At 41.6% G+C, this 23,120-nt stretch overlaps 1 protein-coding gene and 4 non-coding genes across 7 annotated transcripts; all 5 read right to left on the bottom strand.

Moving 5' to 3' along the window:
- Positions 1-151: 151 nt before the first annotated feature.
- On the bottom strand, positions 152-23,026 carry TRNAU1AP (tRNA selenocysteine 1 associated protein 1). Of its 3 annotated transcripts, none has more exons than XM_088140108.1 (14): positions 22,828-23,026; positions 19,373-19,470; positions 18,225-18,324; positions 17,596-17,648; positions 13,746-13,877; positions 12,443-12,562; positions 11,781-11,943; positions 10,498-10,531; positions 7,337-9,811; positions 5,740-5,823; positions 3,835-3,915; positions 2,505-2,587; positions 1,734-1,875; positions 152-321 (listed from the first exon to the last, which is right to left on the bottom strand). In XM_088140108.1, exons 1-9 carry the CDS (start codon positions 22,852-22,854, stop codon positions 9,660-9,662), a joined length of 879 nt encoding a protein of 292 aa, XP_087996234.1. In that variant the 5' UTR covers positions 22,855-23,026; the 3' UTR covers positions 152-321; positions 1,734-1,875; positions 2,505-2,587; positions 3,835-3,915; positions 5,740-5,823; positions 7,337-9,659. The 3 variants fall into 3 exon arrangements, with proteins under 3 accessions (XP_087996234.1, XP_087996233.1, XP_087996235.1); XM_088140107.1 differs by having other exon boundaries at positions 1,734-1,828; XM_088140109.1 differs by having other exon boundaries at positions 1,734-1,828; positions 7,337-9,793; positions 22,828-23,024.
- Positions 1,545-1,618, bottom strand: LOC112541936 (small nucleolar RNA SNORD99). Its single transcript, XR_003085870.1, has one exon. It is a non-coding gene; the product is annotated as a small nucleolar RNA SNORD99 (small nucleolar RNA).
- Positions 2,284-2,418, bottom strand: LOC112541935 (small nucleolar RNA SNORA61). Its single transcript, XR_003085869.1, has one exon. It is a non-coding gene; the product is annotated as a small nucleolar RNA SNORA61 (small nucleolar RNA).
- On the bottom strand, positions 3,156-3,288 carry LOC112541934 (small nucleolar RNA SNORA44). The gene has a single exon (XR_003085868.1). It is a non-coding gene; the product is annotated as a small nucleolar RNA SNORA44 (small nucleolar RNA).
- LOC112541933 (small nucleolar RNA SNORA16B/SNORA16A family) lies at positions 4,726-4,867 on the bottom strand. Its single transcript, XR_003085867.1, has one exon. It is a non-coding gene; the product is annotated as a small nucleolar RNA SNORA16B/SNORA16A family (small nucleolar RNA).
- Positions 23,027-23,120: the final 94 nt, after the last annotated feature.

The following is a 23,120-nucleotide window of genomic DNA, read 5'->3' as shown; positions in this document are numbered from 1 at the left end:
TTTAGCTTGATGTTTAAAGCTGGTTGCCGGTTTGTCTGGCAGGATTAACCCACTTTAGTGCGTAAATCAGTGGTGGTTAAGAACACTGGGGTGCATTTATGCCTCAAGGCTCATCAAGGGGTCGGGGAGGACAAACCCCCCCCCAGAACACTTGAAAAGAAACAAAATCTTTTTAATCCATACAACTACAGAAAAACACAACCATATCAGACAGCTGTTAGGAAATTTCAGAAATTGTTGCTGGAGGCTTTTTCCTATCTTCAGCAAGCCCTTGGCTTTTTCAGCATATCTATGGCAAATTCCAAGGAAATCTCTGAAGACCTACAAAATATACATACATTTTTAAACATTTCTTGTAATTTTCTATCTCACAGCTGTAGAAAATAATGTATTAATAGGTGGTTAGCTAGCCTCTTTCTGTTTTGGGCTCAATGGTTTAACAATGGCAAAACTAAAGTGTCTTGTCTCTTGAGTTTGTAAGGAGGGATGGAGAAGGGAAAGGAATCTATGGGTTTTTTGATGAAAGGCTGCATGAGTTTAAGTGCTCATCACAAGTTCAGAGAGAGACTGACTGTCACATTTTAATGTATAAATTTGCCTGGTTGAGCCATGATGTATGCTTGACCCTAGAAAAAAATATGAAGTAAATTTTGTAATCCATCTCTAAAAAACATCCCAACCCTGCTGCTTTCTAAATGGTTAAAAAGTTTAACCTCCAGCCTTCTTGGTCAGTAATTAGGGTTGAGCAAGGAAAGCTTAGCCAAAACAGAAACAACCATTTTCTTCATGTTATTAATGAAGTTGATATAGTGCCTCCATTCAGCGGCACTCAAGGGAATTTATAAGTACTGTGTAATAAAAATGCAGTACTACAAAATCAAGATAGAAAATGTAATGCAGGATAACAGCATGATAGAACTAATTCTGCTATCTGCAAGCAATTGCCAAAAGCATTCCAGAAGACAGAAGGCTCTTATAATATATATAGCAGTGTTTATTAATTTCAGCAATTTTAAGCTGTATGGACTTTTAACTCCCAGAATTCCCTAGCCAGCCATGGACTTCCAACTCCCAGAATTCCCCATGCTGGCTGGGGAATTTTGGGAGTTGAAGTCCATACATCTTAAAGTTGCGGAGATTGAGAAACTCTGGTTTATAGGATGCAGTAAGAGTGGGGCTGTCCTTACTGGGGGGTGGGGGAACAAGCTGTTCCATGGAAGGGGAGTGCCTACAGAGCACGAACCCTATTAGCTATCAAGAAGCATTCATCTGGAAAATGTACCCATTCCTCCTGCTTCCATATCCAGTTTGAAGATTAGAAGGGCTGGTCTTTCTGTACTATTGCCATAATACAGAATAAGTTACGCCCAAGTGCAAAATTAAAACACCCCCAGGTAAATTTTTCATCCCCAAAACCTCCTCTCTGCTATCCTTCTGCGTGTGACCCAGGCATCCCTCCTGCACTCCAGAATACTTGGCTAGCTAGCAAAGCAGAGACCAAAGACCCCAATTTCTGGAAACAAACAATGTCACCAACACACCGTGCCTCATCTCAGCCCCATATCCGCAGGATTCATCCAGCTGTCACCATTAGAAAAATGTGTCATCATAGACAAGGCAGAGGTGGCGTGGACCTCCACAGACACTCATATGCTGCGTGACCAGAGCCATTTAAAAGGTGGCTACTGGCTACACTACCTAATGCAGGTGGATGAACAGCAGGAAGAACTCACATTTACACTGTCGTCATTCTCTGAGCCATCCACTTCACCAGCAGATGGCCCTCTTCAGAAAGAAAACGGAGGGTCACCACATGGCACCGTTACTCCTGTAGAAAGAACGTGGGCACCGATAGGTCCATATACAGCTTTACAACTAATTCCCAAATAAAAATTCAAAAAAGTTTCCATAAAATGGTAGTAAATAAAAGACCGTGCATGCTAATAGTACCATGTTAAAAGAAGCGACATAAAGGAAAACAGTCTAAAAAGTTAGTATATTCAGTAAGCACTTCTGCATAAAGCTCTTTTGACCACTTAGAACCTAAGTAGGGAAAACCTACCGTGCAAATGGGTAGCCCATCTGCTCAAAGCCAAGTCTAATTATTTCCCGCAGAGTGTACAACCAAGCCAGCATCATTTGACATTAGTTTTCCCCAACCGGAGACCCTTTTGAAGAGCGGGGACTGCTAAGTTCAAGAAGACCTACCCCATTTGGCTAAAGTCTAAGCACGCATTTATGCTTGATGGAAAATTATGGAATGTATGTCAGTCTTGCTCCTAGCTCTGTTTCAAGCTAGCCCAGTTCAGTGCTGCATTCACCCCAGCAAAGATGATAGGACCAGCTTCTGTTTTACTTTCCCTCCTTTTTGACCATGAGATCAGTAATTGGATCTGATGGGAAAGGGATAGGGAGGGTCCAGAATGCTACCGTTCTTCCATTTCCTCTTTGCATCCTATAGAAACAGCACACATCTCCATGAAAATGATAAACAGAGAGAGTACCTTGCAGGATGAGCTACTAGCCTTGACGTCTATGAAAAGGTAATGACATGCTCTCCAAGCATCGAACGCTTCCAGACAGTTAACTGAAAAATACAAAAATAGCCAACATCTGAATTAAAATCATTCAAGGTTGCAAAAGCTAAAGCAGCAGGGCTTGCATGGGGTTAGGATTTTAAAAATCTCAGCTGGAACGAGCATTACAACATCCAACATTTCCAGATAGTAACTATTAAATGAAAATACTATTTGGAAAAAAAATAAGTCTCTGAATGAAAGCCGTTCCAGGTTGCCGATGAACACTGACCCAGATTGCTTGTGTGATCTTAAAAAAACAACTCAGCTTAAACAAGCCCTTGTAGAGGCAAAAGAGAACAGAAAGAAGCAAGTTATGGATATGACCACCATGGGAACCATTTCTAGAGAGAGCATAAAAGCACCTCTCAAAATTCTATAGCAATGTTTCTCAACCTCAGCAACTTTAAGATATGTGGACTTCAACTCCCAGAATTCCCCAGCCAGCATGGCTGACTGGGGAATTCTGGGAGCTGAAGTCCACACATCTTAAAGTTACTGAGGTTGAGAAACACTACCTGATAGGAACATGCAAAAGAATAAAGAGGTGCTCAACCCTACAGACCAGTTAATGCTTCAGAGTGTAGGAAGGTCGAGTGATGTCCTCAGCTATCAATGGCTGGGAAGTCAAAGTCCTTCTCATCTCATTCTTGCATGTTGTTGGAGATCTTGTGGCCACTGGCTAAGCCACAGCTCTTGGTTTAACATGCCAACCCATTTACTTGACACAAGGAATTTAGGGAACCTCAAACTTCTATATGATGGCTCTCTAAAACTATGTATTAATTTATGCAAAACACATCCCCCTTATGAATACTGCAAAGCAAATGACTTCATTGGGGTGAAGGTTGAGCTAGAGAGCCAGTTGGGTGTAGCAGCTAAAGTGCTGGGCTAGAAATCAGGAGACGGTGAATTCTAGTCCTCCGTTAGGCAGGAGAGCCAACTGGGTGACTTTGGGCCAGGTGCTCTTTCTCAGCCCAACCCACCTCACAGGGTTATGTTGTGGGGGAAATAAAAGACAGGGACATTATGTGCCTGCTTAGAGTTGCCCAAAATAAAGCCAGGATATGAATCTAACAAATAAAGGCCAGAATGAGTTTTTATTAAACTTCTACTATGCCTATCAGGTTTAAAAAAAAAAAAAAAAAGATTATAATCCCACCTCCATTTGAGATCCCCTGAATTAACTAAGAGGAAGAGTCTAGAACTACACCAGCTATAAGCCTCTGTTGAGACTGATCTGCAAGTTTTCTCTTACGTCAACTTGGAACAGGCTTTTATGAACCGCCAGGTCCAACTCCCAAGCGCCAATCCACCTCATCGTCTTTCCTCCTGGAAGCTGATGGGAAGAAAAAGAGAATTAGACTGAAAGCCAGGCTACTGCAGGACTCCAAAAATAAGGCACAAGTTTCCTTCACAGCTTTTATTCATTTTCAATTCCAGAGGATTGTGAATCATCAAGTATTTCCCTCAAAGAGTGAAAACAGACATTTATTAATAATGGATTGCCTAAGATTTAAATGTTTCCAAGAAAAAATGAATCTGAACATTTTGCCTACTGAAGGAGAAAAGAAAATGTAATTCATTACTGCACCCGTTTTAAAAAAGAGGATTTGGGAAGATTACGTCCAAAATGATTGCCATCTTTTATTTTTTTTAAAAAATGTGGACGGAACAAGATGCTACGAAGTATTTTACCTGCAGCTTCTTTCCTTGATTGGGACATATGCATCATCTATAAAGTTAGTTTATATTATACGTATGGTAAATTTCAGTTAAAATAATTACTCCCTTTCAATAGTATTGGCTAGGCAGTCATTTACTCACTGAAATGCCTTTTTTCCTAAACTCTGAGTAACAAAAACTAAGCTAAAATCTTTTTAAATCTCAGAAAACAGGATTTTTCTTGATTTCTTTCACACTTTCCATCCTAAAGGATTTCTCCTCCACACAAACCCCATCACGCAAATTAAGACAAAAGGAGAATTCTGAGAACAATGCTATTGACATGGCTTAATCTAATTCTCTTTTAGCGCTTAACCTATCTTAATCACCCAGGCTGTAGCCCCAGCTAAATCCTGAATTCATTGCTTTATGCAGCTTCACATACAAACTACAAAATGCAATCATTCACAAAAGAATATGAAAAATATGTATTTTCCCAAAAATGTTGCTGAAAAGTTATGGGAGAACAAACCAAACAGCGACCGTCAAAGAAAAATGTTATTTTAGGCACCTTTTTGACTACATCAGCTACAGATGAGACAGATGCAGCTTCGATAGGGCCAGGGATAAATTATTGGAAAAAAAAATGCACCCAATTTTCCATGCCATTCCAGCATCAAGCTGTGCAATTATGGAAGCTCTGAAGAGTTTTTTTACACAAGTCAGAGTTCACTACAAAGTTAACTACAACTATTCTACACAGTGGCTCATGTAACTGGATTAATACTTTAATCAATTCAAAATTTTGTAAGCTGCCCAAAGTCCACTGGAGTGGGCGGATAAATTAAATCTAAATCAGTGTTCCTCAACCGTGGCAACTTTAAGACATGTGGACTTCAACTCCCAGAATTGCCAGCTGGCTGGGGAATTCTGGGAGTTGAAATCCACACATCTTAAACTTGCCAAGTTTGAAAAACACCGAGTTAAAATCTCTGTGAGTGATATGTACTCCTAAGAAAGGCAGAGTAAAAACCCTGAGATTTTTAGATTCCTCATCTACTACAAATATAATTGGAAATATTTTTAATCCACCCAATTGATGCTTTGTTATCCTAAATGAATGGTATCTGAATCTATGTTTGGGGCAGAAGTAGCATGCAGTTCCATTTTCTTTATGCACTCACCTTCTGCTAAATGCCTGTTAGTTACTGTCTGGGAATTCTGGGAAATGGAATCATAACACAACACTAGAAGATACCCATCTGGGAGCGCCCCCCATCTTGCAAAAACACAAGAGGCCCCAAAGCATGGTCATACCCAATTAGTAACTGGATGAGAGACAACCAAGCAACTTCAGAGCTGTAATCTGAACTGGAAATAGGAAAAAAAAAAAAAAAGTAATCCTGGAAGATTATATTGGCATCTTGGTTGTGAAAATACACATTTCTGTCCCTGAAGATGCCAGGAGTTGATCTTGATATTATTACTATTAGAATACCTGTCTTGCCCTTGGCATGATCTGCACACCCGCCGCACATGCAAGCCATTTTCTGCCCTCTGCTCCAGCGTTTGCCCCCAGTACCTGTAACAGGACCAAACAAGTTAATTCAAATAAAGAGCAGGAACACCACCACCCAAGTATTTGCCAAGGTCTGTAAAACAGAAAGCAATAAGAAGTTTACTTTTTACTGGACAAAAATAAATAAATAAAAATCTTTGTTAGGTCTAATGAGAAAGACACAAAAGAGTGCAAGATTTTGTGCTCTCCAGTACCTGCCCTCATTTAGATCAGTTTTTTTCAAATTTGGCAAGTTTAAGATGGGTGGACTTCAATCCCCAGGATTCCCCAGCCAGCATTCTGCTGGCTGGGGAATCCTGGGAGTTGAAGTCCACCCATCTTAAAGTTGCAAAATTTGAAAAACGCTAATTTAGACTGAGCTTGGAAAACAGATTAGTCAACTCTGGATGCTGAACACCGGGCACACTGGCTGGGGAAAATGGGAACTGCATTCCAACACATCCACATGGGGGAAGGCAGGATTTGATCTGAAGGCCCAGCTGAGATACTCAGCCCCTTGAAGGTCAAGGGTGGAGAAGGGCTTCCATTCGTAGCCATCAGGACTCTGCTGGTGGGGAAACCAATGTCCAAACCTAAGTTAAGCAACTGGTAATTCTGCAAAAGATCCCTTAATTGCACTACATAAATTATGTCTGTAACAACAACAGGTTTGTCAGAATCTGCAGCAATCAAGATATATATCAACCAGAGGACTGCTTTATTAGTATAGTAAATGCTACAGTATACTTTGATTTTAGGGAATGTTTTCTTAGCTTGCTTTGATTCTGCCATTCTCACTGGTGAAGCGGGGGGAGAGTGAAAGCGGACAGAACCTGAGGAAGACTGAAGGCCAAGAAGACGGCGCGTGATCAGGAATTGGAACGTACCCTAGACTGAAGGGGGGACAAGGGGGGGGGGGTAAAAGTAGAGGGAAAATTACACGGGCTTTAGTTTTAGCAATGCTCGGCTTAGAGCTGCACGTATCCTCCAATAAATGAAGTCTTTTTTGAACCTGCTTTGGATTTGAAGAGATTTGCCTGTATTGGGGCTTGAACATCATAGACCTGATGAGGTTAGAAAAGGAAGACAGATGGAGGTCTCCCTTTTGAAGAGGATGGATGGATGGATAGATGAGGCTCTATTCCAGGCAGGATTCTGCCAATCTAAATGGGCTCCCGGAGATTATCTGATGGGGGGGGGGGGTGCCTGGACAACATGCGCGGAGACTGCGCCCCTTTTAGGCCTTCCCACCCCCAAAGCAGCATTGAGAGGCAAGGGAAGCATTTTAATCCCTTGCCAGCACCGTCCGATCCGCCCCCCACATTAGGGAATCTCGCGCGGGAGAGGAACTGCAAGAAGGCGCCCAGGAGCAGAACCAAGCTCCGGGGCCCGCTTGGTTGCGTTTCACTTCTCCCCGGGGATATTGGACTCTCTTATTACGCAGTCAAGCGCCTAAGCAGGAGTCGCTTCGGATGAAACAGGGGGATGGCGATGGATGGAGAAGATTCGCCCCGCTGCGAAAAAGGAGCACACTCACCCGCCGGCCTCCGAGCACGTAAAGAGCGCGGCCCTCTCGGACGTAGCCTTTTATAGCGCCCGCGAACGTCGACTTCCATTGGCTCCTTTCACGAAGCCGTCCTGAAAGGGCTCTTGGGAAATGTAGTTTCACCTCAAATCCACGCTAGGTCAAGAGGGCGCACGCTTTCAAGTTGTTTTGTAAAGATTTTATTGTATCAAACGAATGAACAGGGGAAGAAATGGATAGGGTTATTTTAAACAATGGGTTATTAGCATTAAAAAGAAAGAGAAAACAATCCAGTTTGTTCCAACTGGAACTTACAAACAAAAGACCTCTAATATGTTTGACCGAATTGCTTGAAAATCATCTTTCTCGCCACTTCTTTGCAAACAGAAAAAATTAAACTTTTAGCGACCCATTTCAAGAATTACTTGCTGAAAATCAGGTGCAGGTATCCCTGCACTTCCAATTCAGCATATCCTTGGTATCTTAAAAATGCTGGGGACCTATTCAAAAGACCATGTGCATCCTTAATATGCACATGCTTGTGGACCTGCGCCAAATTGTGACACTAATGAGAATTAACAGCTAGGTGGGTGTTTTGATCTCTAACTAGAGGAGGCATTAAATTTAATACATTACCTAAAGCTGCCATTTTGTGGCAATGAAAACCAGGATTTATAACCAAAGTGCATCCAGAGGAACTCTGGATATGCACTTTTTTTTTTTTAAATCTTTTTCCACATTCCATCTACCCCCCCCCCCCCCCCAGTCTTTGTATCTAGAGATGCTGGAATCAAACCCCAAATGTTCTGCATGTGGATCAAATGTTTGAGAGCTACAACCTGTCCACAATCCTGTGAAAGGTTATGTACTCTGATTTTCAGATACAGCATTACCTGATGTAAAAAAATCATACGATTCAATATATATTTACTTAGATGTTCCGTTATCACAGGTACACAATTTTTACATGTTACTCTTACCCAGTAAGACTTAGTGACTCGCGTAAATTTCTCTTAATTTCTAAATTGGAAATAAGCCCTGCTGTAAATGTACGCATTTTCCTTTCCATGCAGAAATTAACTAGGTGGGCATCTACTCCTGATGTAATGCCCGTTTGCTTTTAGCAATTTTTGTTTAATCTTCACTACAATAAATGCACCGTAGTCACGAGAATCATCCTGTTAACAATACAACTTCTACAGCAACAAGCAAGGCAACTCCTCCGTTTCAGGCTGACGTTTCATCTAGACCTACCTGGAGATGCCAAAAATGCCAATTTGTAAAACTGGCCCAGCATTGCTTAAAGCTTCTAAATCCCCACCTTTCTTTGCATCATATAACAATAATATAAAAGACTGTATTTGTGCATTCAAAACTGGGGGAAGCAGCTTTTATTCTTCTCTCTTTAAATGCAAGTTGTAATCCGATACTAGGAACTCCTATCAGTAATTACTGCATTTAGCTCATCTTCATATTGAGACTGACTCTGAACTGCACAGCTCATGAGTGAAACATCTGGCTTGATTTGTGGACTGCTTTTGCTTCTTTTTTTTTTACCACCTTGCTAATCAGAAGAGTTTTGAAGTCCTAGGACACATTTCTGCATACTCACTGGCTCCTAATAAAGGTATTATCCAGCTACTGAGTACGCAATTAAAATTTCTCTCATCACCTTAGACTCTTCATATTAAAACAGACAGTCTGGTTGTTTTAGAAGTAGCCTGTACATGCTTCAGAACGTACAATTTGTATCAACCTCAGAAAGAGCTAGAAATTTGTCCAATTTATTTCACCTGCTCCCTCAAAGATTTTTTTTCATACTGCAGTTTTGCTTCAAAATCATTTCTAAGGAGATTCTTTTCAGCATAAAAGGAAAGTGTTCATGGAACTGTTCCATGAACCAGCTTCTGACTCCTAATCCCATTTACTCTATGGAGAACACCAGATACCCCACCTACTGTGTAAAAGATAATTTTTTATTGTACATGGAAGTAAGATTTCCCATTTTTTTTTATTTAGTCCATAAATTAGAACTTCTTGGCTAGGATAAACAAGTCTTGCCTTAAGATCAAAAGGGTGGGGGTGGGAAGGGAGAAGAAATAAAACTAAGTCTCCAAGTTCTAATTTCATCTCAAATAAACGTGACCACAGTCCTCTGCTGCTGTTCCATGAGTTCAGGAAGTGCTCCAGGCTGTCCTCTGCATTCTTGACTTAAGAATCCGGAGGAAAGAGACAGAGGGACCAGTCCGTTTGCAGCTGCGACTTCCATGTGCTTGGCAGGAATCCAAGGCGCACTGGCACGTGGCTCGGAGGGAGCACATCAGCAACAAGGCAATTACACAGCTTGGATCTCTGAAGACACACTGTCCAAAGGCTGCCAATGACATTCTATCAAGGCATCATAGAGTTCTTCGCTCTGCTCCATAAACTGCTTGTTTGCTTCACTCACGTCCATCTGGGGCATTGGGTCTGAAAAAGAAAGGAAGCCTACATGAGTGAATTTCGGGAGGCATTTGTGTGAATATTGAAATACAGAAGCCTTCTTGATTTGGACCATCGTATCTTTGACAAGCTCCTATATAAACAAGAATTTTACCTGCACACGCAGTCTCTTTGAACAAGTTACAATTAAACCAGAACCCCTACAATTGTTCAATGTTTTGTCCAAACTTAGTGTAAAGAGGCTGTTTGTGTAAACAAAAGGCTTGTTCATACAGCAGCTTGTGAAATAAAGATGCAATTGTCAAAATTGGGCCATTTTCCATGTATTTATCTCAAGCATAGTAACTTATGAAATGATGGAAAACATTTTAATCCAATTGAGAGAGGACAAAAATCTGTAAAACTTTGTTTCTCAAACTGTTGGCGTATAGTCTTAGGAAAGTGTTATATAAATATAGCATATCAAAAGCACACTTTTGATCAAATGAAATCTGAAGAAACTGGGACTTTCTTCCCACTAGCAGCTCTATAGTATCGCAAATGCACATACTTGCTTGGATTAGCAAGTATATCCAATTATAATACATCTATACTCCTATCCCCCTAAATGTCTGATACTTCAATCCTCCCAAAGCTTTCCACTTTCCCAGAAGTGGTTTGGTTTGGTTTGCCAGATTAGGAAAGGAAAATTAATTTCTCCTTTTAACAAGGAATTACAATAAGCAACTTACCTTCTAATGCATCTTCACCCACTTCTTCATATGTCTGTAATGGAGAGAATTACAAATTATAAGGGAATTAAAAGACAACTATAATATAATCAGTATATTTCTTAGGAAAGCTAGTTTGGGCTCCTCTGCTAGCAAGTGACCCTAAGGAAATATATTTTTCTGCTGTGTCTCTTTTTGGCTTCTGTTCTTAACCTGCTTTGCTACAAGGGAATGGGATTTCAGCATTCCTACGTCCTTTAGAGGTAGAGATTTCCTTGTTTCCTAGTTGTCATTTGTTACCTCCCAGAGTGAGCTAAACTCTGATTAGTTTAAACTATTGTTTCTGAAACAATCCAGAAAGCACGGATTCTAATTCTGGCTTGTTTCATTTGGAAGATTACAGTAAACCATGACTACATAATCTTTCTCGGGCTAAAGGAGGCACACTCAAACAACCAGGTGGAGCTGGAGCAGACAAGCCAAAGTGCCAAAACTAACTCAATCTGATGAAACGTAATTATTTAAATTAAAAGTCATAATTCCCCTAGTATTTAATAATTCCTCTCTTCTGTGAGATTAAAAAAATCACAATTTGGTGCCTGTAAATTTTTGAAGATGCTCTTGGAGCCCATCCAAGTTCTCCATGCTGGCTGGAGAATTCTGAGAGTTGAAGTCCACACGTCTTAAAGTTGCCAAGTTTGAAAAACACTGGTTTAAGCCAACTAGTTTGGCACAATTTGAACATTAGAAGGAAGTGTTGTTTGCTTAAACAAAAAAACAATTATATCTTGTCTCCTTCTCTAGAAGGAGCTATGGAGAGATAAAGCACACCAAACTCAAGGAGGCTTGTTTATAAAAGGTCTTCTGCCAAACCTGTTGGTTTAAACCAATTTAAATATAATTTAAATATATAATTACCCGTGTGTGCTTCTCCCACCCCTCACCCCCCAAATTTAGATAGGCTCCCAGAGCACCTTCAAAGGTTTACAGACACCAAAGTGTGTGTGTGTGTGTGTGTGTGTGTGTGTTTTTAAATATGACCGAAGGGACTCAAATGGGACCTTCCAGCCGTAGGATTCTAATCTAGTTTCCCTCAACCTAAGTACGTTCCAGGTGTTTGGCTTTCAAACCCCAGACTTCTCAACCTCCATATTTGGAGAAGGCTGTTTTGTTCTAAAATTCTACGTTTATTTAGACGCATTTAACACAAAGCTTTACAGGACCTGCACAGCCAAAGGACTGCAACTTTGAGGCTTGTCTTGAAATAAGGAACAACAATGCCTAGAAATCTTCTCTACTCTCACCTGCATGGTACTCTGCGTGTAGCCATATTGTGGGTAGCTGTAGCTGTAACTGCCGGTGTTTTGATCATATCCCCAATGGGCATAGTAGTTCTGATACTGTTGGTAGTACTGGTTATAGTTATAGTTGTACATCTGATTGTACTCAACCATCTTCAGCCTATTACTTTGAAAAGAAAGGAAGAGTAAATGACAAGAAGTCTAGAACATTTTTGAACAAAATTCAATCTATGACAAAAATCCTTAAGTTATGCTCATTTCATTCCGAGGCCATCAAATAAATCATAACTGTGTTCTGCTGAGTGGTGTTTATAACAACTTTATTCACTGTGTCCCACTCGCTTAGGAATAGGGAAGCTGCGGCACTCTAGATTGAATGAACTATAAATCCCACATCTTCAGCATTAGGCCAAGCTGGCTGGCATCGCTTGGAGTTCAATAACATCTGGAAGCCTACAGGTTGCCTGAACATGCACTAAGGCTTTCAGTCAAGCTTCTAAGGCAGCCCTCCAAGGAATCCATCCTTGAATTAATGTATTTATCTAAATCTTTTTAGATCACCTTTTAGGAAGCCATGATAGCTTCCAACATAAGAGAAGAATCACAACGTATAACCTAAATGAGCGGAATTGCTGAATTAAGCACACCTTCACAACTCTACTTACGCTTTTGGTATGGCAACGCTCAAGCGTATCGGCTTAGAACCAAGGCCAACAGCCCCCTGGCATTCTACCAGTGCTCTTTTCTGCTCCAATTCATCTGAGAATTTCACAAAACCATAGCCTCTGTAAAAACACAGAATAAGCAACAGGAAGGTAAAAGAGGAAGTAAGCTTACACCTTCTAAGAAGCTGTAGGAGAAACTTTGCAGTGTTTTTGGCTTGTTTGCCACCCTCATTTTACCGAACCACTTCTCAGAAATAACTGAAAACTTTGCAATGTTTAATTTAATAGGCTTAATTAATTAAGAGTATGGAGGGGAATATACTGTATACTCCCTATAAGCCTGGGGTACACCCCCCAGAGACTTTCAAAACTTGTTATCAACTTAGGACATTTGATATAATGGAGAAGGAAAATTACTAAATACATATTTGGGGAATCATATTAATTACATTAAAATTTAATGACATTTAAAATGTAGTTTTGGCTTGGCTCTTCTTAGTACTTTTTGGAATGTGGTTTCCCCTTGTTTATCCTTGACCTGGGAAGGCTAGGGAACCCTGGGAGTTGAAGTGCACACACCTTAAAAGTTGCCAAGGTTGAGAAACACTAACTTATTAGAACAGTGGACTTTCATCACTGGAAATTTTCAGGATTTACTATCTTCTGGAAGGTTTAGTTTTCTTTTATTACGGCTTACAAGATTCCGTCTATGAGGAATGGTCATGCAAGAGGTTGGATATGCAAGCATTTTGCTAGTTTAAACCAAGGGCGGGGGGGGGGGGGAACCACCCAGAATCTGTGCTCCATTTGGCATTTGTTTTCTTTAGTTAAAAGAGGATTTTCGTTCTGCGGAAATGCTTCTACATCTACCTATGGTAGGACTACCCTATAGAGATGCACCAATGAGTATACATGGGACTTAAGCTAGCTGCAAATCGTTTGTGCACTGGAATGGATACTGGCAGGTTATTTTAATTCTGTTGGGCCACTGCAGTGAATAAGCCATCATTATACAGTTCAGAGGCATCTACCGTAATAAAGAACAGAAAAGCTAAAAGATCGCAGTTTACACCGGACAGATAAAACTACAGAGGCATGAATGCCTTTTTACATCTATCTTGCTTCCCTCCCCTGGATTAGTGTCTGAATATTAACTACAAAATTTAGTACAGCTAGATCTTTCCAGATTTCAGTTCTCTTAACCGAAATATAGGGAGAAGGAGCATCTCCACACAGGAGAGGCTTGTTTCATCTATTGTAATACAGTAGCCAATAATGCAAAGCACATGTTGGAAAAGCTTACTTGGAAACGCCCGTCTGATCCACGACCACTTTTCCGCCTCGACATGATGGGTATACTTTTACAAAAAATTCATATATCATCCCGTCATCTACATCAGGGGAAAGATCTCCAACAAACAGGGAGTATTCTGGGCTGTAGGATGAAAACAGAGAAAGAATAGCAATTTTCCAAAGGCAGCCATCAACAAAACTCAATTAGCATCCATGAATTATTTTTAGGAGATCAGCCAGGAACGTCAAACTTTTGGGGCTGATGGAGCTGAACTGAAAACCAGCGGTGACACTTTTGCAGAAAGATGGCAGAGCTTGGGACATATCCCAGGCCCAAAATGGCAGCTGTGAGGGATATAACCAGTTAAAAGATAAAATCTACCTTGCATCGAGCTTAACTCCTGATGACTACCTAAGACATCCATGTAATTTTCTTGCTTGCCATTGCCTTCTTGCAGGATGTTTGCCCACTTTCTTATGATCCTGGGATTTCCTTCTGGCCTCCCATCTGTGCCCTAAGTCGCTTTGACTCTCCTTAGCTTACTTGAGGGCAGCCGAGGTTGGCCAGGCACTGCCCCACGTTGTGACTGTGCAACTGGTCACAAAGCAACCGTTCATCAGCATGCTACCTATCATTCTCTATGCAGAATCCTCCCTAGTACTCTGGTTACCCTGTGCATTTTTTGTGTGGGTAGAGACCTTCCCAAACTAAGCATTGGATTTGTACCATCCATCATCTTTATTTTCTGAGAAAGCTTTAATATTTAATAATATTTAATATCATCATCATCTCCATCTAGATTTATTATAGCCACCCCACTCCAAAAGACAGTGAGCAGCTCAGAGGCATTCTTGGAAAGGAAGATGATGCTGGAGGCTGGTGCTTTGCTTTTCTGCAGGCTAGTTCCTCCCCCCAGCATCCCCCTTTTAAGAAAAAGAGAATTTTGAAGCATTTAAGAACTCAGGTAGACCAAGGAATCTGGTAAGCCCCATGTTACTGATTCCAGTTAAGCAGCAGATAAATGCATCTAGTGCCCTCTGCAGTAAAAACAAGTAAACATAGGGAAAGAAAGGCTATAAATGAATTAAAACTTATTTTAACTCTTGTGCCACAATTTTAAACTTTCTGTTTAAAAATGCCACAGGATGCCTTATTTCCTGCTTTGTTCTCAAGAAAACCAATGACAGTTGTAACCTGTAATTGTGTTCAGTCTAAGCAATATTTTAAGGCAGTGTTTCTCAACCTTGGCAACTTTTAAGATGTGTGGACTTCAAATACCAGAATTCTCCAGCCAGCATTTTGCTAACTGGGGAATTCTGGGAGTTGAAGTCCTTACATCTTAAAGTTGCTGAGGTTGAGAAACACTGCTTTAAGCGATTGCTTAATTTCACTTTTACATTCTCCTGTCTCCTGACGCCTACAGAAGCACAACACTTATTCAGAAATACACATGGGGGGGGAAGCTACATTTATTTGGGGGTTTGGGTGAAAAATATACTGAGAAGTTTTGTATATGATTTCTTTAGGCAAGAGCACCTCCCCAGACAAATGAATAGCCTTTAGAGTTTTTCATAAATTAAGTATGAGCTGGAGCTGTACCAGGAGGTATCAAGGGGCACTGTACCATCTGCTGTCCTGTGATAAGCAGAACTCCAAGAGTCTTTGGTTCTCTGCCACAAGTTCCTCACTTAAGTTTTATTACAGAAAAATTCACTACTTACTTTAACTTAGTAACTTCTGAACATTAAATGATAATAGTTCTAATAACAAGATGTGGTAACTATCTTCATAGTGCTAAGCATTTCACTGAGTGATAGTCATTAATAATACCGTAAGAAACTAGGAACAAGACTCCAAATGCTTTTACCATTAATAGAAACAGTCTCAAACTTTATTGCTGTTTCTTCCCCTCAAATACAGTCTAGGCTATCAATGTTCCATGGCTCTTATTTGGGAGAAAATTCCATCAGTCTAACCAGTTTCTTTAGGTACAAAGTTAACTTTCCATTTGATTACTACATAGTTCAATGTATTGATGATTTGGTAGAAAAAAAGTGATGCATAATAGGAAAGGGTGGCTAGATTCAAAGGGCTGCCTTAAATAGTATGCTGGGTTATGCCAATGCGATTGTATCTGTTTTCTTCCTATTTTTATGCATTGCCTTCCTAAAAGTTGTTCCTATTTCATCATATTGTTTACAGTTTAAACAGATATGATACAAAGTGGATAGGTGAAGTAAAGGAAAAACAGGAAGTTTCAGAACTGAACTTAAAGCAGTTAGGACTGACAGCCACAGGTAGTCCTCGACTTACGACCATTTGTTTAGCAATCGTTCAAAATTATGACGGCGCTGAAAAAATTGACTTATGACCAGTCCTTGCACTTATGACTGTCGCAGTGTCCCCACGGTCATGCGATCAAAATTCTGGTGCTTGGCAACCAGCATGTATTTATGATGGTTTCAGCATCCCAGGATCACATGATCGCCATTTGTGACCTTCCCAGCCTGCTTCCAACAAGCAAAATCAATAGGGAAACACATGATGCACTTAACCATCGTGAAAGATGTCTTAAAATCAGGTGTGATCATGTGATGCCTTACTTAATGACTGCACCGCTTAACAATGAATTTTCCGGTCCCTACAATTGTAAGTTGAGGACTACTTGTATGTGTTCAAGCCAAATCAGTGGAAAGATAGTATCAATTATTAGCTTCTCCTCCATACATATAAAAAACTGGTTTTGAAAATCCATTGTTTCCAAGATGGATGAAATGGCTTTGACGTGGCACTGCTTTCTGATGGACTAAAACATGCATGAACTAATGGCCCAGTTCTTTGGATTCCAGGCTGTTGGCACCATTAAAACTTAATACAGATAGTCCTCACTTAATGACAATTGGGGCCACAATTTCGATCATTGAGCGAAGCAGTTAAGCAAAATGCCCACATGACTGCTTCACTCAACGACTGCAATCCAGGCATTCCTGGTAGTGGTCATTAAGCGATCTCCTGGGTTGTTAAGCAGACGGAGTGAAAGGGCTGCCTGCTGAAGGATTTCAGCTCTACAAGGAGCTGAAATCCTCTCAGCAGGCAGCCTTTTTGCTCTTAAATGTTCCTGCAGCGTGCCGAAGGGTTTCCCCTCCCCTCCTTGCACAGAGGGGAAATCTTTCACGGGGCTGCAGGAACGGAGCTGAAATCTTAAGGATTTGAGATCCATTCCTGCAGCCCCATCAGGAGTTTTCCCTCTCTTCTGTCCCCTCTGCTTGCAACCTTCCCTGCCGGCTTCCCCACTGAGATTCTAGGGAAACTGGCAGAGAAGATTGCAAATGGTGACCACATGATCACGGGGGGGGGGGCTTGGCAACCAGTTGTAAATGCAAGCCAGTTGCCAAGAGCCCAAAATATGGTCACGTGACCACAAGGGGGCATTTTATGACAGCTGGAAGTGCTTTAAGGGCCATAAAGCACCCTTTCTGAGGCCATCGTAACTCTGAATGGTCATTAAACAACTGGTCATAAGTAGAGGACTCCCTGTATGTTTGCAAAGTTTCTAAGGTGCCACTGCTGCTTTGTCCGAGTAAGTGACTGCTGATGCTATCAATTAATGAGTAAAATGCATCCACACTAACCACTGCATTGGATAATAGCAGAGTTAGTAGCATAAGCTGGAAAAACTTGTACAACTGCCAGGGAACTTTCATCCACCCAGGCTAACAGTACCAGATAGCGTCAGTGCTTGGTACACTTGTGTGGGGATTACCCTGCAATATTTTCTTAGGAAAAATAAGCCAAACAGCACACTGGAGCCCCCTGACAGGTAAGAAAATGGAAATGCTTCTCTTACAATTTAGCTTACCTATTATCAGGCTGCTTCCCGTATGTGGCATAGTTTAATTTAAAACGCTTTGTCTGAAATACAAAATAAAGGTGCAAAGAGAAAAGACATTTCAAAAAATGATTGTTCAAGGGAAATACCAACCATACAGTTTAAAAAAGCAATCGAGTTTTGCCACACTGTGATTTGGTTAACTCTTTCTGTCCTACAGCTAAGCTCACATTTTATTTTATTTATACATCACATTTATACAGCCATCCATCTCACATAGATGGAATACTCAGATATATTTGTACCAACTGAAATATACGTTACTGGCATAAGCCCTTTTCCTTACTATTCTGAGTACTTTAGTGGACCCAACCCCATAATACCATCTTGTACAGCACAGGGGCTGGCCTAGAAACCAGGAGACTTAGGTTTGAAAGCTGGCTGGGTGACTTTGGGCCAGTCCTTCTGTCTTAGTCCAACCCACCTCGCAGGATTGTTGGTCAACCTTGAGTTGACCAATATATATAAAAGGTAGAATAAAAATATGATATGACAATAATGATTATTTAGAAATACCGACGACTTAAGTGGGGCTTCCTCCCAAGTATCTGCACACTTAGGATTTCGGCCCTGGTTTTCAGATGATCTCATTTACTTACAGGGGTTGCACCAGGAAGGGGCTTCCCGTTGATTTTATGTAAACATTTCTCTGCTGTGGCAAGATCAGCAAATTCTACAAAGCAATAGCCTGCTGGAATCCTGGAAGGAGAGAAATATGTCATACATTGCCCATGTTTGTGCCGGCCAGTGAAAAATGTTGTGGAGAATAATGCTACCAATGTTTACTAGCCACAATAGCTATATATTACCTCTGGTGTCAAGGCAGTACGCCTCTCAAATCCCAGTTGCTGGAAAACACTAGCAGGAGGGCGCTATTGCTCTCATGTCCTGCTTATGAGTTTCCCAGAGGTATCCCTTTGGCCATTGTGGGAACAGAATGCTGGGCTAGATAGGCCTTTTGTCTGATCCAGCACAATTCTTCTTATGTTCTGCTTTACTGCAAAGTGAGAAACCAGGACTTGGCAATCATATCTCAAACAACGTGTCAATTATGTTCTGCAACAGAGGCCATAGAGATGGCGACCAGGATGACAGCTTTTCCAGTAGTGGCAACCTGTTTACAGAGTGATGTTCTCAAGACAAATTAAGGCGGCATTCATATAGATACCAGATTGAAATTACATGCACTTGAAAAGGAATAATTCATGATCTGTCTCTTCATTGCTTTAACAATTTTGGCAGAATCGTTTTGGGGGCTCCCATTCCTAAAAAGGCCTAGGAGAGTTTCTTGACTCAAATCCCAGGGAGCTACAATCGATTAGTGAAGAAGATTGATCTAATGGACTGACTCTGAATGAGCATTTCCCTGTGACAAACTAGATGTGGTTAATAAACAGGAGCTCATTTTATAGATAGCCCCAAGCCATAACACGGCTTGTCTAGTTTCAGTCTAATGTGGAGTAGGAACCCAGACACTAGGATCTGTATACCATGGTTTATGCTTCACGTAGAAGTTACAAAATGGTGGCTTATTCAACAAACCATGGTTAAATTGTGGCTTAGCACAAAGTAGGAATTAAATCAGTATCCGTCAAACAATCTGTAGATGGGTTGAAAATAACCTCTCCCTCCCACCAAAGTACTAATTTGTACATCAATAGCTAATAAATAAAAAACAAATAAATACCCCATCAATCTATTCTGAATATGCACATCAATAGCTAATAAATAAAAAACAAATAAATACCCCGTCAATCTATTCCGAATTATCTTCACACTCAGAACTAGTTCTCCCATAGTAGCAAAAGCTCTTGAAATGAAGTTCTCATCCATATAGGGCTCCAGCTGGAGAGGGAAAGAGAAAGGAAAATAATGGAGGAGTAATGCAATACAGCGAGAATAAGAATTATGTAATTAAGTGGCATTTAAGAGATGCTGCCTGAATCTTCTTGCCTGCAGGAAGCTGAGTCTAAAGAGGTGTGCAGGAATACACCTGTTATTACAATAAAGCTTCCTGAAATGAGCAGCTAACTCTTTGAAGAAGGGGAAAGTGAAGCTGCAGCACTTTTCACGCTTCCACGCTGACACAAATTTGGCTCCAAGCAAATCAAATAGAATATGGTCTAATGATGGAAGATCCAAGAGATCTGTATGGTTCTCTTCCTTATTAAGTAGGCAAACATTACAGTCATAGCTATACCATCTGGAACAGAGATAACTTTCTCTACCTTTGTGTATTATCTTCTGAAAAATATCTGAAAGCAAGGGAATCATGTAGGCTGTCTCTTTTCCATGAAACAACCCATCAGTATTATAAACCACTACTGAAATTAAAACTAAGTATGTGTTACTGAAATAAAATCCTTTTTCCTTTGTTGATCTCTTTCCTTTCTTCTTCTCTTGTATCATATTTGAAACTGAACATGTAAGAGCTCTGTGCTACCTGAAAACAGAACACATTTATGATGGCATTCATGGACCACCACTCATTTCAGATACACAGAGAGTTACTCCGAGTTAGAAATGCATAGACACAGTGTTGGGTGGAGGGACTACAAATGGTGTACCTGTAATTCAGGATAGCACTCAATGCATTTGATGGACCAGTCCATGAAACCTAAACATTTCATAAATAAGCCTTCAGGATGATATAAGACTTAGTTGCATCAAAACCAGCAAACTTGGCTACAATTTAAGTGAATCCTCTATTCAGTGCAGCTCTTTCCCCCATCTCCTACTCCATTCTCTCTCGCCAATCCTAACTCCCATGTTTCTGATAGTTGGAAACTCTGGAATAGTCCAGAATATGGGAGAGAGGATTGTAATTAACAATGTGAAAAACAAAATAGCAAAGAGAAACAACTGTAAACTGTAAATTGATTGTATAATCCCCACGCAGCTGGATGCCTTAAACAACTTACTCTCCTAAAACGCTGTAGAACATTCACCTTAGGCCACATCAGAAATCCTTGATATTGGACATAAGACTACTCTGTTTTAAGAAAAACTCTGCTCACACAGGGAAGGAACATTAGAAATGCTGGCCTATGTCCTTCTGTACAGTTGCCTGAACAGACATACTCACAGAACACCAAAAGTTTTTCCTCACCAATGCAAAAAAATCCTCATAGCTCTGGTTGATATCTACTATTAAAATACTGTATCTGCTACCAGATAATCAGAAGGCGTGATGCATCTGATAAAGTGAATTGCAACTCACAAAACCTTATGCCTTTTAATAAAATGATTTGGTTGGGAAAGATGCTACCAGTTTCCAGATTTTTGGCTACCATAGACTAACATGGCTCTCCTCCTACAATGTCTACTAACAGATAAAGAGCCTGAAATCATATGGCAAGTAGTGAAATTTGGTTTAGCTGTGTGCTGAATATGGCATCATTATATGGAGCCCAACATTTAATGAGAGGGGCTATTAGTTTTAGTCTATCACACATATGGAATTGAAATATTGGCACCAACTTGTAATTGTAATAAACTGTATGATAAATGGACTAATAGGGTCGTATTTTATAGCTTATCAAATCAGTATTTTACTGTTAAGTACCTCACTGCATTAATAAAGTAATCTATTCATTAAGTAGTTTAGCAACTTAATAGTTTAGTATTTTATTCAAAATATGGTTTCATAATTGAGTGATTTTGCTTTAAGAATCTAACGTTCTTAGTATTCTAGTCCTTGTACTTTACTCCGTTTTATTTAATTCTTTTGTAATTTATCTTTACCTGAGCTCTATAAGTCCTATTACAAAACTATAATTCAGGTCAGTTCTGTGCTCATTGGTTTGCTTGAAAAACAAAACTGGGGTGTCCTGGTTTGTGCATGCTAGTGCACAAGGCTAGTGGAAACAACCTAATGCTAAGAACACATATCATACATAAAGTGCCTCAAATTTACTAGATGCTGTTTGATATGCAGCCATGCAATTCTTCTGCTGATTATGCGCATTTCAAAGAAGTGACAGGTGCAAGTTCCCAACAGGCCCTTGGTCCCCAGACAGCGCTTCTATGCTGCAATTCCAGGGCAATATTATAACATAATAAAGCCTTACTATCATGGTTATTGGCCAGGTAACGTATCAGTTAAGCAGTTGGACCACGGAGACCTAGTTCAAGTCCCCATCAAACCTTCCAGCTCCCTGGGTGACTTTGGACAAGTCCCCAACCCACTTCACAGGGCTGTTGCTGGTGAGATGGAAGTTTTCAGAGAAAAGGTGCAATTTCAATGCAATGAATGGTTACACTGAATATAATTTAAATATAATTATTGCGCTGCTGTTGTTATTTTTATTTAAAGTGATTGTGGCCATCCATCATCAACTTTATTATCATCATTTAAGATTATTATGCCAGAGTGTCAGTTTGGTATAAGGCACCAGGCCAGAAACCAGGAGACCATGAGTTCTAGTCCCACTTTAGGCACAAAGCCAGCTGGGTGACCTTGGGCCAGTCCCTCTCTCTCAGCCCCAGGAAGGAGGCCAGGGCAAACCACTTCTGAAAATCTTGCCAAGAAAACTGCAGGGACTAGTCCAGGCAGTCACCAGGAGTCAATGCTGACTTGAAGGCACAGACATACACATACATTATGTACATTATTACACATGCATTATTATGGCCACCCATTCCAGAAGGCTCTGGGCTTACAACATCCCCAAAATAAACAACACCAATGCCAAACACCTACAAGACCACCAAGCAGCCCGGACAAAGCATCACTACCACTGACAGCAGTCAAACCCGACCCGCTCCCCGGGCCTGGAAGCAGAGCCAGGACTTGGGGGCCTCTCGGACCCCCAGGAGGGGCGCCGTCCGGGTCTCCGGAGGGAGCCACTGGTGCCTTCTCAACCCCCCAACGAGGGTCTCTGGCACTTCACGACTCCGGACGCCAATGAACCCCTCTTCCGCGTGGATCCGTAGAGGGCCCCCATAAGCTTCAGGCCCCCCAACCTCCCCCCCCAAAAGCGAAAGTCTCCTCGTATCCACCCCTCGGCGGCCTTCGTGGGCCCCGATGCGCGCGCACACACACACACACACCGCCCCAAGGAAAGGGACGCGGAGCGACCGCTCAGTCCAGAGTCCCTGCCCGCGAGGAGCTTCCAGGCAGGCGGGGGTCCGGCCGGCCAGCGGGACAAGGGCGCCGCGCCCCCCGACCACCCGCGGCTCAGCCCCGCCGCCGCCACTCACGTCTCCCATCCACAGACTGGCGGCCATGCTGCTCTCGCCGCTCCAGGGCGCCTGGGCCGAGGGGCGGGCGACGGGGAAGCCTGCCCCGCTCAACCCCGCCGCCGCCGCCGCCTCACGGCGCTCCCACGACTCCCTTCTCGCTTCTTCCGTCGGCGCGGGCTTCCTACCCCCCTCCCGCGCCTCGACGCGAGGCGGAAGAAGACCGGCGCGGCTGCAGGTGACCCTCGGCGGTGCCCACAGCGGCCCCTGCCCGCGCGGAGGAGTCACTGCACAGCTGGCCTCCGCAGACCTGG

The sequence above is a fragment of the Python bivittatus genome, unplaced genomic scaffold, assembly GCF_059951505.1.
Source record: "Python bivittatus isolate LINGU-HERP-01145 unplaced genomic scaffold, Pbiv_v1 ctg000310_np1212, whole genome shotgun sequence".
In the NCBI taxonomy this organism is placed as follows: Eukaryota; Metazoa; Chordata; class Lepidosauria; order Squamata; family Pythonidae; genus Python; species Python bivittatus.
The sequence above is the reverse complement of the archived record's forward strand: the minus strand, read 5'-3'. Positions and strand labels throughout refer to the sequence as shown.